At 41.4% G+C, this 14,372-nt stretch overlaps 1 protein-coding gene across 11 annotated transcripts in view; it reads left to right on the top strand.

The window, feature by feature from the left end:
• Positions 1 to 2,098: 2,098 nt before the first annotated feature.
• The window catches only part of camk2g2 (calcium/calmodulin-dependent protein kinase (CaM kinase) II gamma 2), a 66,722-nt gene continuing 54,448 nt past the window's right edge, over positions 2,099 to 14,372 (top strand). For 5 of the 11 annotated variants that reach the window (XM_078273376.1, XM_078273380.1, XM_078273379.1 and 2 more), the window contains exons 1-2: positions 2,100 to 2,280; positions 3,298 to 3,392. In XM_078273376.1, coding sequence (XP_078129502.1) covers positions 2,216 to 2,280; positions 3,298 to 3,392 — 160 coding nt within the window. In that variant the 5' untranslated portion in view covers positions 2,100 to 2,215. Of the gene's footprint in view, positions 2,281 to 3,297; positions 3,393 to 14,372 lie in introns of all 11 variants that reach the window. The other 6 variants (XM_078273375.1, XM_078273374.1, XM_078273372.1 and 3 more) reach the window with 3 other exon arrangements.

The following is a 14,372-nucleotide window of genomic DNA, read 5'->3' as shown; positions in this document are numbered from 1 at the left end:
TCTTTTTATTAATTTTAAATTCCTTGGTAAAATCGGATTTTTATAAATCACAGTGGGCATGATGAAATGGTCATGACTAAATTAGGATGACAGTTATGATTGTGAAAGGTAACACATTGTGGAAACATTGTGATAATGATGATAATAGAGGTATTCATGGGGAAGCTTTGTCCGCACTATGAAGGCAGATACATGCAGTGTTAAAGGATACAGAGGAAGGCATGGGCATTTAGCAGTGAAGCACATACCAATGCTCTGTCACAGGGAAACAGCCTTAAGGACAACACTAACAGTGTGAGATCATCATTGTGTTCTTTAAACAATGTTGTGCTGTAGCTGTGCAGAGACATTAAATTGCCTCTCAGATATGGAAACTAAATGACACATTAAAAAAATATTGTGTCCAGTCTTTAAATATCCTCAGATAAATGTCACATTTCAATGAATAAATCTCCAATCTTTCTTTTTCAAAACAAAATGTCATTACCAGCATAAATTCAAAGCACCTTTAGAAAAAGTTTATAGCATTGTCAATATTGTAAAAGCTTAAATTTAAAAAAAGTTTAAAAAAAAAGAAAAAAGAAATGTGTAGACTTGGTTTGATAGCAAGAGCTACATAATAGATCTGTGATGTATTTTTCTGTTCTGAGCAAGAGTTTTTAAAATGATTTATATTAACTGCAGGTGTCTGTTACAGCAGATTTCTGTTGTTGAATATTAATATATAGCCTATATATACACTTGGTTTATATTAGGGAGAAACAAACAGTTTGGTGTGAAGCAAAATCTAAATAGTTAGTCTCCTGGTGCCATATTTTAAGGGGTGACTGATCCTCCTTTTTTGGGAGGCCCAGTTTAGGAAATGAAAAGCATAATACAGTGGGCATGCAGCTTATTGCTCTGTGCCAATATTAAAAGATTGCGGCATCACATCTCACTGCATGGTCTTTGAAGGATGCTGCTCTTTTCAGCTGTTTTGGTTTCAGCTTTATCTTTGTGCAAATATGTCGAAGATGGAAGGGAGAGATGGTGAAACTGAACCTGGGTCTGCAGCTCCTGGTAAACCAGAAAAGATCTCGCGCGGCTTACATCCCACCTCTACCACTACTGCCAGAGAGAAGACAGCTGATAGAGGTCTCACTCTGCCATTATTTCTGGTCTGAACCAGCTTTTAACAAACAGACAGTTTTTACAGACTGATGAAAGCTTAAGGGGAATACATTTCTCTAGGCTGATGTACGGTGGCCCTGAAGTGCAAATCACAACAGCAATTAGAAAAACGCAACAACAAATCATAAAACACAACGGCAAATAGGAAAACACAACGGCAAATACACAGCTATTTGCTGTCGTGTTTTTCTATTTGCTGTCGTGTTTTCCTATTTTATGTAGTGTTTTCCTATTTGCTGTCGTGTTTTCATATTGGTGTCGTGTTTTCATATTTGCTGTCGTGTTTTCCTATTTGCTGTCCTGTTTTCCTATTTGCCGTTGTGTTTTCATATTTGCTGTCGTGTTTTCCTATTTGCCGTTGTGTTTTCCTATTTGCTGTCCTGTTTTCCTATTTGCCGTTGTGTTTTCATATTTGCTGTCGTGTTTTCCTATTTGCCGTTGTGTTTTATGATTTGTTGAAGTGTTTTCATATTTGCCGTTTTGTTTTCCTATTTGCCGTTGTGTATTTCTTATTGCTGTTGTGATTTGCACTTCAGGGCCACCGTACTGATGAGCCTAGAAAAGAAAATGTTTTCATTTTCAGACATTTTAATGCAGAAATGTTATTGTACCTTAAACATCAAACTTTGTTCGTTGAGAGTGACTTAAAACAAACACTTTTACAAAGCAAATTACTACATTATTTAAAAAAAACTTTAAGACGGCTTCAAAGTAAAAATGAATAGAAAATGCCATAACCACGAAATAGTACACGAGATCAGGCATAGTATAAGATGGTTAACTTTTGCAAACCAGTTTTCACTTCCATTTTTCATTTAATTTTTTTCAACACAGAGTGATTCATCACCCTAATGGAGGATCTTTGTTACTACAGCCCTTTCCCCCCCTCCCTCCAATCTCTCCTCTCTCCCCTCCCACTCTCTGCTCCTCTGAGCTCGAGAGCCTCTTCCCCCTCTCTGCCTTGACGAGTTCTCCTCCCGAAACCTGTGCGAGGCGGCCACTGAAGCGCGAGGTGATTCCCCCCTCTCCTCTACAATCAGTCAACATGGCTACAGTTGTAACCTCGACGAGATTTACAGACGAATATCAGCTGTACGAGGAACTCGGAAAGTAAGCGACCGTCACCGCCGCCGCTCTTGTTGCATTCAGTGTGTATGTGTGTGTGTTTGCACGTTTTTTCGCCTCTCTGCTGCTGCTGCTGCCATTGTGCGCGTTTACTTCAGTGTTGACAAGGCAGGAGAGGGGCTGTCAAAAAACAGGGAAGGGTAGGAGAACCACCTAAACAACAATAAGATGTAGGCATTTTCATGTTAGCACTACAAATGCTTGTGTATAATCCTGAATGTGTAGGCTATTTAAAGGTGTATCGTACCACTGTGGCAATTTTTGGGCAAAAGGTGTGAAACCCCCGCGTATAGGACCAACTTGTTTGCCAATTTATGTGTACGCGTCGAAAACTCGTTTGCACGCATCCGTTGACTGGTGGCATCCTCGCGCTGCTGTTCAATCATTCAGCTGTTTTTGTGCATTTCTAAGCAGACTGCAGGGCTACTGTAAATGTAAAGAAAAGGAAGATAAGGCTTTGCTGCCAACAAGACTGTTGCGGTTGCACATTTGGCTATGCGTATCACACATGTACTGCATTCAGGATTAAAACATGAAAGGGCACAATTATTGTGTTACGTTACAGTGTATATTCTCGTTACAAAACCACTTGGTAACATCTGATCTCTGCGTGTGGCTAATAGAGCTGCTCCACCTTTCAACACAGCCGACCGCATGAGTTTAAAGGAGGCGTCTGTGCAAAAATGCAGCCAGGCTGAGAAGACACAGTTCAATGTTAATTCTACCTTTCAGTGGCTACATTCTCCTGTACTCCCGTTCAGAATGAAACAACCTCTCTCCCACCCCTGTCACGCACTAGTAGCCAGGACCTCTTCTCACATCTTATACACAGAATATATGCAAGTGGTTTCCTTTTCCCTCTCTTTACCTGTATATGATTCATGTATGCCCTTAGTGTGTGACAAGTTTATACACTTTCCCCTGCGACACACCAACGTGATGGAAAGTTTTGTTATGTTTGAAATGGTTTCACTGAGCTGTCATCGATTTCTTCTGCTCCAGGGGTGCCTTCTCAATCGTTCGCAGATGTGTCAAGAAGTCCACTGGCCAGGAGTATGCTGCTAAAATTATCAACACAAAAAAGCTCTCAGCCAGGGGTAAGTAGAGCAGATGTGTAGCTCAGCATTACAGTCACATTAATTTATGCAAACTAAGAGCTGACAACGTTCTGCTGCTGTCCACGCTGCTGTAGTTGCTCAGTGATGTCAGTTCAGCTGCAGGTTGGGTAGTTTATTTCCTGAAGAGCAGCGATCCAGGTGCTCTGTCTTGTCCCTGTCAGCGGAGGTTCCTGAAGAGCTGGCAGAGCTGGGCTGTTGCGGTTTAAGTTGTACAGTGAAGTTCAGTGGGCTTTGGCAGTTGTCTGCAAACATTTTTGGTTTGTTATGGTTACCATTAGTCTCTTGCATCAGCTTGACCTTTAACCTAAAATGTCCTTTTACAGCAGCTCGCAGAATGAGATAAAGGAAAGTTATGGGTTCTTATTTTAATAGTTTTGGCAATGGTTTGGCCCAGTTCGACTTTGACCTACTGGACTGGCCGTAGTTGTGAGTGCACACAGTTTCCCTTGGCTCCGTGTTTGTGCCTCTCTTGTATTTGAGTCACAGATGCTTAGTTGTGTAACTCAAATGTAACGATAATACACAATTGGCGTAAATTGGGGTTAAATAATTCTGTGCAATGAGTAGGGGTGTTATGAGTTTGATTCTAAATCGATCGAAATGAGCAGAATCTGCCTTTCTCCAGTTACAATTACAGTCAGCAGTTTCTGCCAGCCTGTGTTTGTGTGTTCACATGCAGCAGTTTAACACATGTTGAAATATCACCACCTGTGCCGCAGTATTTGTGGCAGATTTGTTGATTGCCATTGTCATCAGTCTGCCTGTTGCTCCGTGTGTGTTTGTGTCATGGCTTTCCTTCTGCCATGTAGCTGAATCCAAGCATTTCTGTCTGTCGATTTTTTTGTTTGCACATGAATTCCATTGATCCTTTACTATATATATATCTCCTCTTGTCTTGGTGTGTGAGCATGCTGCAGACTCTGTGTGGGCATGTGCAAGCATCCGAAGGTTACACCAAAGGTTGAGTGATGGTATGAAGTACAGATCAGGGCCACTTGTGGACTGATCGGGCTGCTCTTTTCCCAGGGGATGCAGACTGAATTGCTATGTCTCCCTCTCTGTCTTTCTCAAACCCCCCCACCCATGTCATTTACCTTCCTTTTTGTGTTGTTTTCTCCCTTCCTCCCCACCCCCCCCCGCTTCCCTTCTCTGTAAACAAAAGATTGATTTAAAAGATCTTGAAAACCCCATCTCAGAAGTGTGTGTGTGTGTGTGTGTGTGTGTGTGTGTGTGTGTGTGTGTGTTAACCTGGCAACAGCAAGGGTGAAACTCTTCACCCCGTAGGCTGTCTGGCAGCAAGACCTGTGTTCTCTGTGCGTGTGTGTGGGGGGTGGTCTGTGTCGTGGTCATAATTGTCACACGAACATAGACGAATGCTCTTTTCTCACATTAAGCACAGTTGCATACATTTTCTCTCACCTAACCGTTCTCACACTTAACTATATGCGTACAAGGCCTGTCTGTACACAGTTTCACATTGTGAAATACACACATTAGACACACACACACACACACACACGCACACACACATACATGTCTATAGTACTGAAAGAAAGGCGAGGAGAAATGTGTCACTGGGACAGTTAAAGAATGAGTTTTGTTTATTACAACTTAATTCTTATTTTCATTGTTCAGGTCATTGTTTTTTTAGGTCATAGTAAAGTTGCACTCACCAAGTCAATTGCTGAGATCTGGGAATGCAGCAACATCACTAAAAGGAAATCATATATGAGGCAAGAAAGACGAGCAGTCAGGTGATTGGACAGGTTTTAAATCTGTTTGTCAGTTGTCAACATCCATCACAGTGTCCTCGGTGGTGGTGAGCCTGCACTGTAATATACTTTACCTTGAAATGAAGTGGTTTTGGTAATCTGCCATAACTGTTGCTTTGTTTATAATGTGTTCAGTCATCTGCTTACTTGTTTCTTCTTCCATATCAGACATCGTTGTAGCAATATTGCCGTGTTCCCACATCTCCGCAATTACTTCAAGTACATTGTAATCATAACTGATTTGAAATGTTGAACAAAAATAATCCCAATTCCTAGCCAAGATAACCATTATCAGAAATGTCTTCATATACAGTAATGAACGTTGTCTCCATAAACACACACAACATTAATTTGTCAGGATTGCCCAGCACAAGCATATTCCTGCTACTATCAGCACTGGAGCAGCCGGAGGTTTAGTGCCTTGCTCTTTTGGCCTTTTTACAGCTCTAAATGAACAAATCCACACATACTGTACATGTTAAGTCTGATCTCTGCTTATGTGCTTTTTGTTACGGTTTGCAAACACTGAACATACAGTTAGTATATTGGCTTTGGTGGTTTGACGTTTGGACAGTTTTGGAATGTAGCTTGTACGTACAAGGTTTGTGTTCTTGTGTGTTAAGCCTTATTCTGTGTGGCTCAGGGAGGTGACGGTGAGGTCAGCAATTATGGCTGGGTCATGTGGTGTCGCATGCATGCGCACAGTCGCTCAAGTGTCACACGTGTGTGAATGTCACTTCCACTGACATTCACACACATGTGCATCAACATCACCGCACATTGTTAAGAACACACTACATTTGGTAATGGTTGTAATTTAAATTTCATCGGTTAAGAGTCATTCGATTATTGATGCATTTTCTTTTTTTTTAATGAACCCTGATAGTATTTTATCTGTAAAACCAAAAGTTCAGTTTATTAATTCTTAAACATTCTTCAAAAAATGTAGAGATCACGAATAAGGGTTATAAATTTTAATGCCGTTAAAGAATGGAATACAAAAATGTACTGATAATGCATAATAAAGCAGAAAAAGCATAGAAATGTTAAGACCAGAAAATGAGCACAGGTACAGTACATCTTAAAATGTTTTTGATATTGCAGTTGATAGGATAGCAAAGCTTAATGTACTGTTTACCATACTTACTACATAAAGTTTAGTGTTTCTTCATTTTCAGACACAGTCAGATAAGAAGATCGATACCGCTCTCATATCTGTCAGTTTTAAGGCTACAGCCTACTGCCAGGTAGCTGAGCTTAGCATAAAGACCGGAAACTAGGACAAACGGCTAGCCTAAAGTAAAAAAACATGCCTACCAGCACCTCTAAAGCTCACTAATCAATAGGGGTGTCACGATTCGACTGTAATACTTTATTTCACAAGTGACTTTAACATCAGTTAACAGAAGTAGATAATGATGACAATTATTGTTAGCCTGAAGCAGCAGTAACTGCCTGATAAAAATTGTGGGAAGCAGAAGTGAAGAAGGGAAGTGTGCTCAGAAGCTTATGTTAGTGTTACCTTAGTGGTAGAGGGCTCTCATGCACACTCTGATGAAAAGGGGAGATCAGAGTGGTACAGTCCTTTCCGTGGCTTTTGTGATGAGCCATGACTTCTGTACATCTTGCGTAGAGGCTTTAATCCATGTTTGTACAAAGATACAGAAGTCAGTGGTATGATTTTAAGGATACAATAAAAGGAAGTTTGAAAGATATATTACATCTCTTTTCTGACAGGACGTTACAGTAGTTCATCTCATTGTGTAAAAACCAAACCTTGCATCTACATGTATAGTATATTAGCAAGTCAGCATTTGCTTTTGCCCACTTAGTTTTCGTCTGCAGCTTTCTATCTATGGAGCTCACTGTCACTCTTCACTTCTTCTGCTTTTATGGAATCCACTGATTATGTTGCACTAAATCTTCTAGTATGTAAAGGCCCTGACACACCAACCAGACAGGCCGACCGTCGGCAGAAAAGGCAGTCGGACTGGTCAGTCGGGTCCCCGAGGTCCAAAAAGTGCCTCAGAACACACTGAGGCGACGCCGACTTGAGCGTACGCTCTGCGCGTGCACGAAACGTAATACGTCTCCATAGCAGCAGGCGGTGCTGCTCTGTATTGTTACCATTAACAACTAATTATTTCCCAGAAAATTAAAACCGGCAGCTGATTGGACGAACGCGTCACATGGTTCTTTTTTCTCCGGAAATTCACAGCCAGACTGTCATGGCGGCAGAATATGATCTCATATTGTACTAAAATAGTTCACCGAAACGTGTTTCTGAAAACATTTTAAGCGAGAAATAGGCCGTGCAGTTTCTGAATCTGTCTTCATTTCAGATCAACAAAGGTCAGTTTAAAAGATTTTCGTCAGATTTTGTGCGACTCATCCGCTCCCCATTTCCGGGCGAGTCCCGACTGCCCCGTCTCCGGACTGAACATGTCGGGTCGGCCCAAATGAAGGCCGACAGCTCCTCGGACGGCCGACGGCACGGGACACACCGAACAGACTTGAGTCACCGACCTCGCCAGACGGTCCGACGACGGCCGATTATCGGGCTGGTGTGTCTCCTCTATTAATGGTAAATGAAACAAAAAGCACAGCAGTGGGCTGGTAAAAGTTTTCAATACTGAGTCACAGAGGGTTGACATTTTATTTAAAGAAATTCAGTGATGTCAAAATGGGGATTTCATTATCATTTATTTGGAGTCATGTTTGCTCTGTTTTTGGTCTCAACCAACTCCTGAGGGGAATAACTCTCTAGCTACTATATACCAGCTAGTCGCTAACTGTGTCTGTCTGCCATTTGGTGCTGAACAGGTAGTGTACAGTGGGTTTTAGAGCTTTCTTACTGAAAACAGCTGCCTGCTATGGTCAAGTACAGAGAAAATGTACACACATGTTACCAGATTTATATTGTAAAATGTATACATGTCCCAGTTTGTATAATGGCAGTTCTCACAGTAAATGTAAACATTTACAATGTTTCACTTTAACCAAACAATACAATATGTTATTCTGAACTCATTGAGTGTCAAACTCAGGTCTTACTTTATAAAAATGACACTGCATGGACTAAAGCATGTTGTGTACCTGCTCAGTCAGAGTTTTTGGTTTCAGTTGCAAGATTTACTCTGTACATCTGAATCATGTCTGTTAGTTGTTAGCCACTGAAGCTGTCAGCCAGCAATTGGACATGTCCTCAGTGACGCCAAAATTGGTACTATGTCAAGGAACCGTGTTGATGGAAGCGTGTTGCTACAGGTACCAGTAAGAACACAAGCTAGGGAGACCGGTTATATTAATATAACCATGGGTAACACTGCATAGTAGTTTATAGGACTATATGACAGGTTTTACAACTCTGGAAATTCATCACAATGACAATCATTTTATCCTCCATCCCACAGTTGTGAGGTAAACAGTAGAACTGGGTCGTTCACTTTCTGAAATATCTACTAGGAATGTGTACATGCATGTATTTCATGGACTAATGTATATGCTGTACTATGTACTGTATATACTAATGCTAGCTAACGCTACAGCTCAGCCAAGGAGGACGCCATTAATGTTTACATCTTGCACTGTCACAAGCAAGATCCTCTAGTCCATGAGTATGCTTCCTTCTGTGCAGTGATATGGTTGTCTGGTGTAGTTTGTTAGAAATAAAACTGCGCAGCTGTGGATTATCTTGAGTAATTGGGTCATGATTTCTGGAAAGAGACATTGCTGTTGAGTTTTTCAAATGTATTTTTACAAGCCGAGTGCCATCTATTTGAATTATATTCGAGAGAAGGCAGACATCTCTACGGCCAATATCTCCAACACTGGGCAACTCGCAGCAGAACAATCTAGATCGATAAATAGCACTGCAGGTAAGAGTAAAAATATTTATTTTTGATTTTGGGGTGAACCTTTAAGTGCCCATCCATTTTTGGCTCAGCATGTAATCCTGTCATACAAAAATGCCCAAAACTCTGGTTCCAGATTCTGAAATGTGAATAGTTACTGCTTTTCTCAGCATTTAATTGAATATCAGTTAATTAAATTCAGGCCCAGTATTGAATGTAGGTCACCCACGTTTGGCAGTGCTCAGAGCCCAATCACTGTAGTTATGCAGTCACATAGTAAATGGAAGAAAATGGACTTGAAAGTGTAAACATTTGCTCCAGGTTGTGTTTACCAGTCTATACTGGGAGTGAAACGCGAGCTGTTGCGTGTCCTGTGTAGACAGCTAGATTAGTTGAAATAGGAGCATATCTCTTCCATCAGGCAAGAATGAGACTGACTGACGACTGAAACACACGGCTAAAACGCTTTCTCCGTAGACGCGCCGTAACACCCAAAGGAAACACTGTGTTCCACATCAACGCTGTTTCTTGTTATTTTTAGCTACAATTACGTGTCATGTGTTGTGTGTGTGAAGTGAGTGTATTTTTACACTGTTATTAGGTAAGGCCTTGTGATGTCAGGGAAAGGGAGAATGAGAAGGAGGGGAGGGGCTGGCGGCACTTGTCCCGCTGTTGAATTATTGAGGTGCAAGGCTGCTCTGCTCTCACTGAACATGGACACGAGCTGAGAAGTGGACCCTCAGACTCCTTTCTTTGCTTCCTTTCTTCATCTGATTTTTTTTCATGTGTCACCCTTAGCCACAGTCTCTTCCTTCCTCTTTCTAGTCATCTCCTCTCCCCTCTCTGCAAGGCTGCTACATCGCAGGTCATGCAGACAGACCGTGTGTGTGTGTGTGTGTGTGTGTGTGTGTGTGTGTGTGTGTGTGTGTTTTCAGGCTTTTGGTGGGCTTCTAGTGCACCCACTGGAGGCTGATTGGTGCAGGGCAGATAAACGTAGCAGTGCAGCGCGTTGAATGTTTAATGGGACCAACTGTGAATATTTGATGAGAGTGAGAGAATGAGAGAGTCATTTATGGAAAGAGAAAGATGTAGATATGGAAAGAGAACGTGAGACGGTCAGGGTTACATGCACCAATGCAGAAATAGTGCACTGTAACCATTGAATGGTGTGAGTCCTTCCACAGCATGCAAACCTTCCAATTTACTTCTCAAGGCTTAGAAACAACACTGTGTGTGTGTGTTTTTCATATTCATATTCATCTTGCCGTCTTTTCTCTTATCTGCTCAATATTGTCCGAAGCATATGGCACCAAATGGGAGCCAACTTGAATAAAACTTTAATTTACCATATACTGAAGTGCTGGACAAGGAAACAGGATGCTGATTGTTACTTTTGAGGGCATTCATTTGTCACCAGAAAGTTAATCTACAAGTCAGTAAGAGGTGTTTGGTGTTTTAAGCCCCCAACGTCGTCTTCCAGGCAGCGCTACCTGGAAGGCACTAGGATTAGGCAATGGTTAGGTGCCTTGAAGTCGACAGTCGCAGCACTGCCTTGAAGTCAACGTTGGGGGCTTAAAACACCATCGAGCTCAGTAAGACTGCAACAAAACAATATAAAATGTAAATATAAAAATAGTAAGCAGGGTTCAACGTTAAGGTTTTTTTTTTTCACTTTGCACTGTTTGATGGAAAAAACAAGGTATTTGAAGACATCAGCTTGGGCTCTGGAAAATTATAATACGCATTTTTCTATAAACGCAACAACTAATCGATTGAAAGAGAAAATAATTGGGAGATCAATTGAAAATTTAAATAATTGTTAGCTGCAGCCCTACTGTGTTTACATCCATTCTGCCTGCACTCCTCACTCCAGGAAACTAGCAAGTTTGTTTCAAAGAGAAGGCTTCCTGCCAACACTTCATTGGATTACACTACATTAGCGAATCACAGGTGTGTGTGCTTGTGTGTCCATCTGTGTGTGTGCGCATCCTTCTCAGTTGCTGTCACATCAGTGTGTGTGATTCATGCACAAGGTCTTGTCCGTAAGCCCTTTAGTGGGAACAATGGTAGAAATCTTGTTCATGTGTGGAGCTTGAAGAATGTCCTTGACTGAAATTGCACAGACTAGAGTGTGCAGATGCGCATACTTTTATTTCTGTTGTATTCTGGCTCCGACACTTCTAAGGGCCCTGACACACCAACCCGATTATCGACCGTTGGACAGTCTGGCGAGGTCAGTGACTCGAGTCTGTTCGGTGTCTTCCGTGCCGTCGTCTGTTGGAGGAGCCGTTGGCCTTCATTTTGGCCGACCTGACATGCTCAGTCGGAGACAGGGCCGTCGGGACTGACCCGGAAATGGCGAGCGGATGAGTCTCTCAAAATCTGACAAATCTTTTAAACTGACCTTTGTCGATCTGAAATGAATAGATTAAGCAACTGTATGGCCTATTTCTCGCTTAAAATTCAGAAACACGTTTCGGTGAACTATTTTAGTATAATATGAGATCGTATTCTGAACAAGCCGCCATGACAGTCTGGCTGTGAATTTCCGGAGAAAAAAGAACCACGTGACGTGTTCATCCTATCAGCTGCCGGTTTTCATTTTCTGGGAAACAATACAGAGAAGCGCCGCCTGCTGCTCTGGAGACGTATTACGTTTCGCGCACGCGTAGAGCGTACGCTGAAGTCGGTGTCACCTCAGTGTGTTTTGAGGCATTTTTTTGGACCTCGGGGACCCGACTGATCAGTCCGACTGCCTTTTCTGCCGATGGTCGGCCGTCTGGTTGGTGTGTAACAGCTCTAACAAACATTTAACTTGTGCAAGAAGGGTGCTCACTTCCAAGTAGCTCTCTGTCACCAGTTTATTTGGTTGAAGCTTCTTGAGGAGGTACAGCACCAGATACATATTTAGTTGTGAGATAGGTGCAGTAATTACACTTCACAGGTGAAGCAGGTGTTGCCAACAGTGAAGTAATGCTGTTCTCCAAATGGAGAGGGTTTTTATTGAGAGTATTTATTGCGGCAGTTGGATGATTGAAAAGGCAATAAAGCAGGGCACACACATGGGAGAGGCATCCAGCAATAATGTTGTGACTGTGTTGTTGGTGTGTGTGTCTGTCTGTGACAATGAGATCCCGTCAGGGCGGTAAGTTCTCACCTATGGCAACTGTTTCTAAACTTTGTCTCTTGCTTTTCTTTCTTTTTCTACCTCTCTGCCTCATAAAGGTTTTACCATGCCGTGTTTCACATATGCACAAAGTCACTGCTTACCGTGTGAGCTAAATGAAAATCAAATTTCTTTTTGGTTTGACTTTTACCCCAAAGAAAGTAAGACAAACAACCGATTGGTTAAACTATATAGTATTATTATTTTGCTGATATATTTTTAAACCTAATTTTCACACGTACATTTGTATCATTAATCTTTATTGTAAATTCCATGTTCACCTATTTTTTGATATTCAAAATAATCACTGATAAATTCTTGAAATGATGAACTATGTCCAGCTGCGTGTGTATGTGTAAGTGTGTATAAGTGTGTCTGCGGCTCTCCAGGCTCTTCAGACATGCCAAAGGGATAATCTCTTCCTGAACACACAAACACACACTGTCATGCTGTCAATCAAGCAGGGTCTTCATGGTAACAGCTGGCTCACATGCATCCTATTCTTCCCACCTGACAGCCAAGATTACATAAACTTGGCCACCATATTCACTGGGTGTCATGCAAAATGAATAGTAACATAGTGCAGTCCAATTCACCATGTAAATCTAAAGTCCTTAAAGGGCTCATATTGTGCTTTTTGGCTTTTCCCCTTTCCTTTATTGTGTTATATGTCTTCTTGTGCACGTTATAGGTTTACAAAGTGAAAAAGTCCAAAGTCCACCCCAAAGGGACTTCCAGAGAAAACACTGTTCACAAACTGCTCCAAACAGCTCTATTGTAGTCCAGCCTTTACTTCCGTGACGAACGTGCGTCACTTTGTAACACACGTTATAATGCTCGCCTAGCTGCTAGCATGGCACGCCCTCATACTCTGCAACTGACAAGCTAGCAGTACTTACTGCGCATGTGCGACTCCCAACAAAGATGGTACAGAAGTGAGATGTCTCACTCTGTAGCTAAAACAGAGAGCTCAACACACAGGGTGAAAAGAGGAGCTGCAGCAATGTGCAGTACAACAAAAATATGGTGTTTTCTGAAAATTAAACCACATAAACCTATTCTGGTGCAACCTCTAAATACAGGTATGAACCTGAAAATGAGCATAATATGAGCACTTTAAGCCACATTCACAACTCCCGGCTGTCAATCTGACAAATTTAGGTTTTGTGCTAGCTCGAGGCTACATTAGCCTCTACTAGCATGACACACCCATGTGTTGCATTGTGGGTAATATAGGTGCCAGATTGTGACAAGGGAGAAGAGTGCATGGAATAAAAAAGACAACATTTCTAGTTCTGCTTAGGGCTGGGCATCGTTCAAAATCTTGCGATCCGGTGCCAATTTCGATACCTCATTTTCGATGCCGGTTCCTTAACGATACTTTTTCCGATACCATATGTTTTAAAATCCATTTCAACATCAACAAAAATACATTAAACACAAAACTTTTATTTTCTACCTTAATTGTGAATCAAAACAGTTATCAAAGTTAAAAAATAACAATGCCCACTCAGTAACATTAATAAAAGTGGTTGTGCTGTCAGATACTCACGATTGGTATCAATCCGAACTTAAAAAATTAACAAAAAAAGAGAAACCTTTTTGCCACAACATGAACATATTATAAATAATAAGTAAATAAACAAATGGCATTGTGTACAAGCTAATATTGGACTAACTAAAATGGAAAGGAATGTAAAGAACAAAGACTTTTTAATGCAAACTGCATAATGACACAAACCTTTAACAATAAACTTGGTGACTGCCCTGTTGTCAACATTGAACTAATGAAGAACTAACTTAAGTGCAAAGGAATGTAATTGAATTGCCTTGTTGCTGAAAGGTGCTGTAGAAGTTGCCTTTCCTTACAACCTCAGCCTGTCAGTCAGTCATCAGGGCACAGAAACCACTGTTGTGCCTGCTTGTCTCATGTAACAACAGCACGCGACTGCTTTCAGCTCGCCATTAATATCATGCTGTCTGCGTGAAGTTTTGAAAAACTGTAACCATACTTGAAACCACTTTATTGGCATTGCCGTGACTCACTGTGACTTCAACAAAACTCAAGTTTACTCTGTCCGCAGTGCCCAGCCCTAGTTCTGCTGCATCAATTTTGATCCTTTTTAAACTTTCCATCGTATGTTAATGTTATAGAAGTGGACTATAT

The sequence above is a fragment of the Sander vitreus genome, chromosome 17, assembly GCF_031162955.1.
Source record: "Sander vitreus isolate 19-12246 chromosome 17, sanVit1, whole genome shotgun sequence".
Lineage (NCBI taxonomy): Eukaryota > Metazoa > Chordata > Actinopteri > Perciformes > Percidae > Sander > Sander vitreus.
Note: the sequence above shows the minus strand (reverse complement) of the source record. Positions and strands in the feature narration are given on the sequence as shown.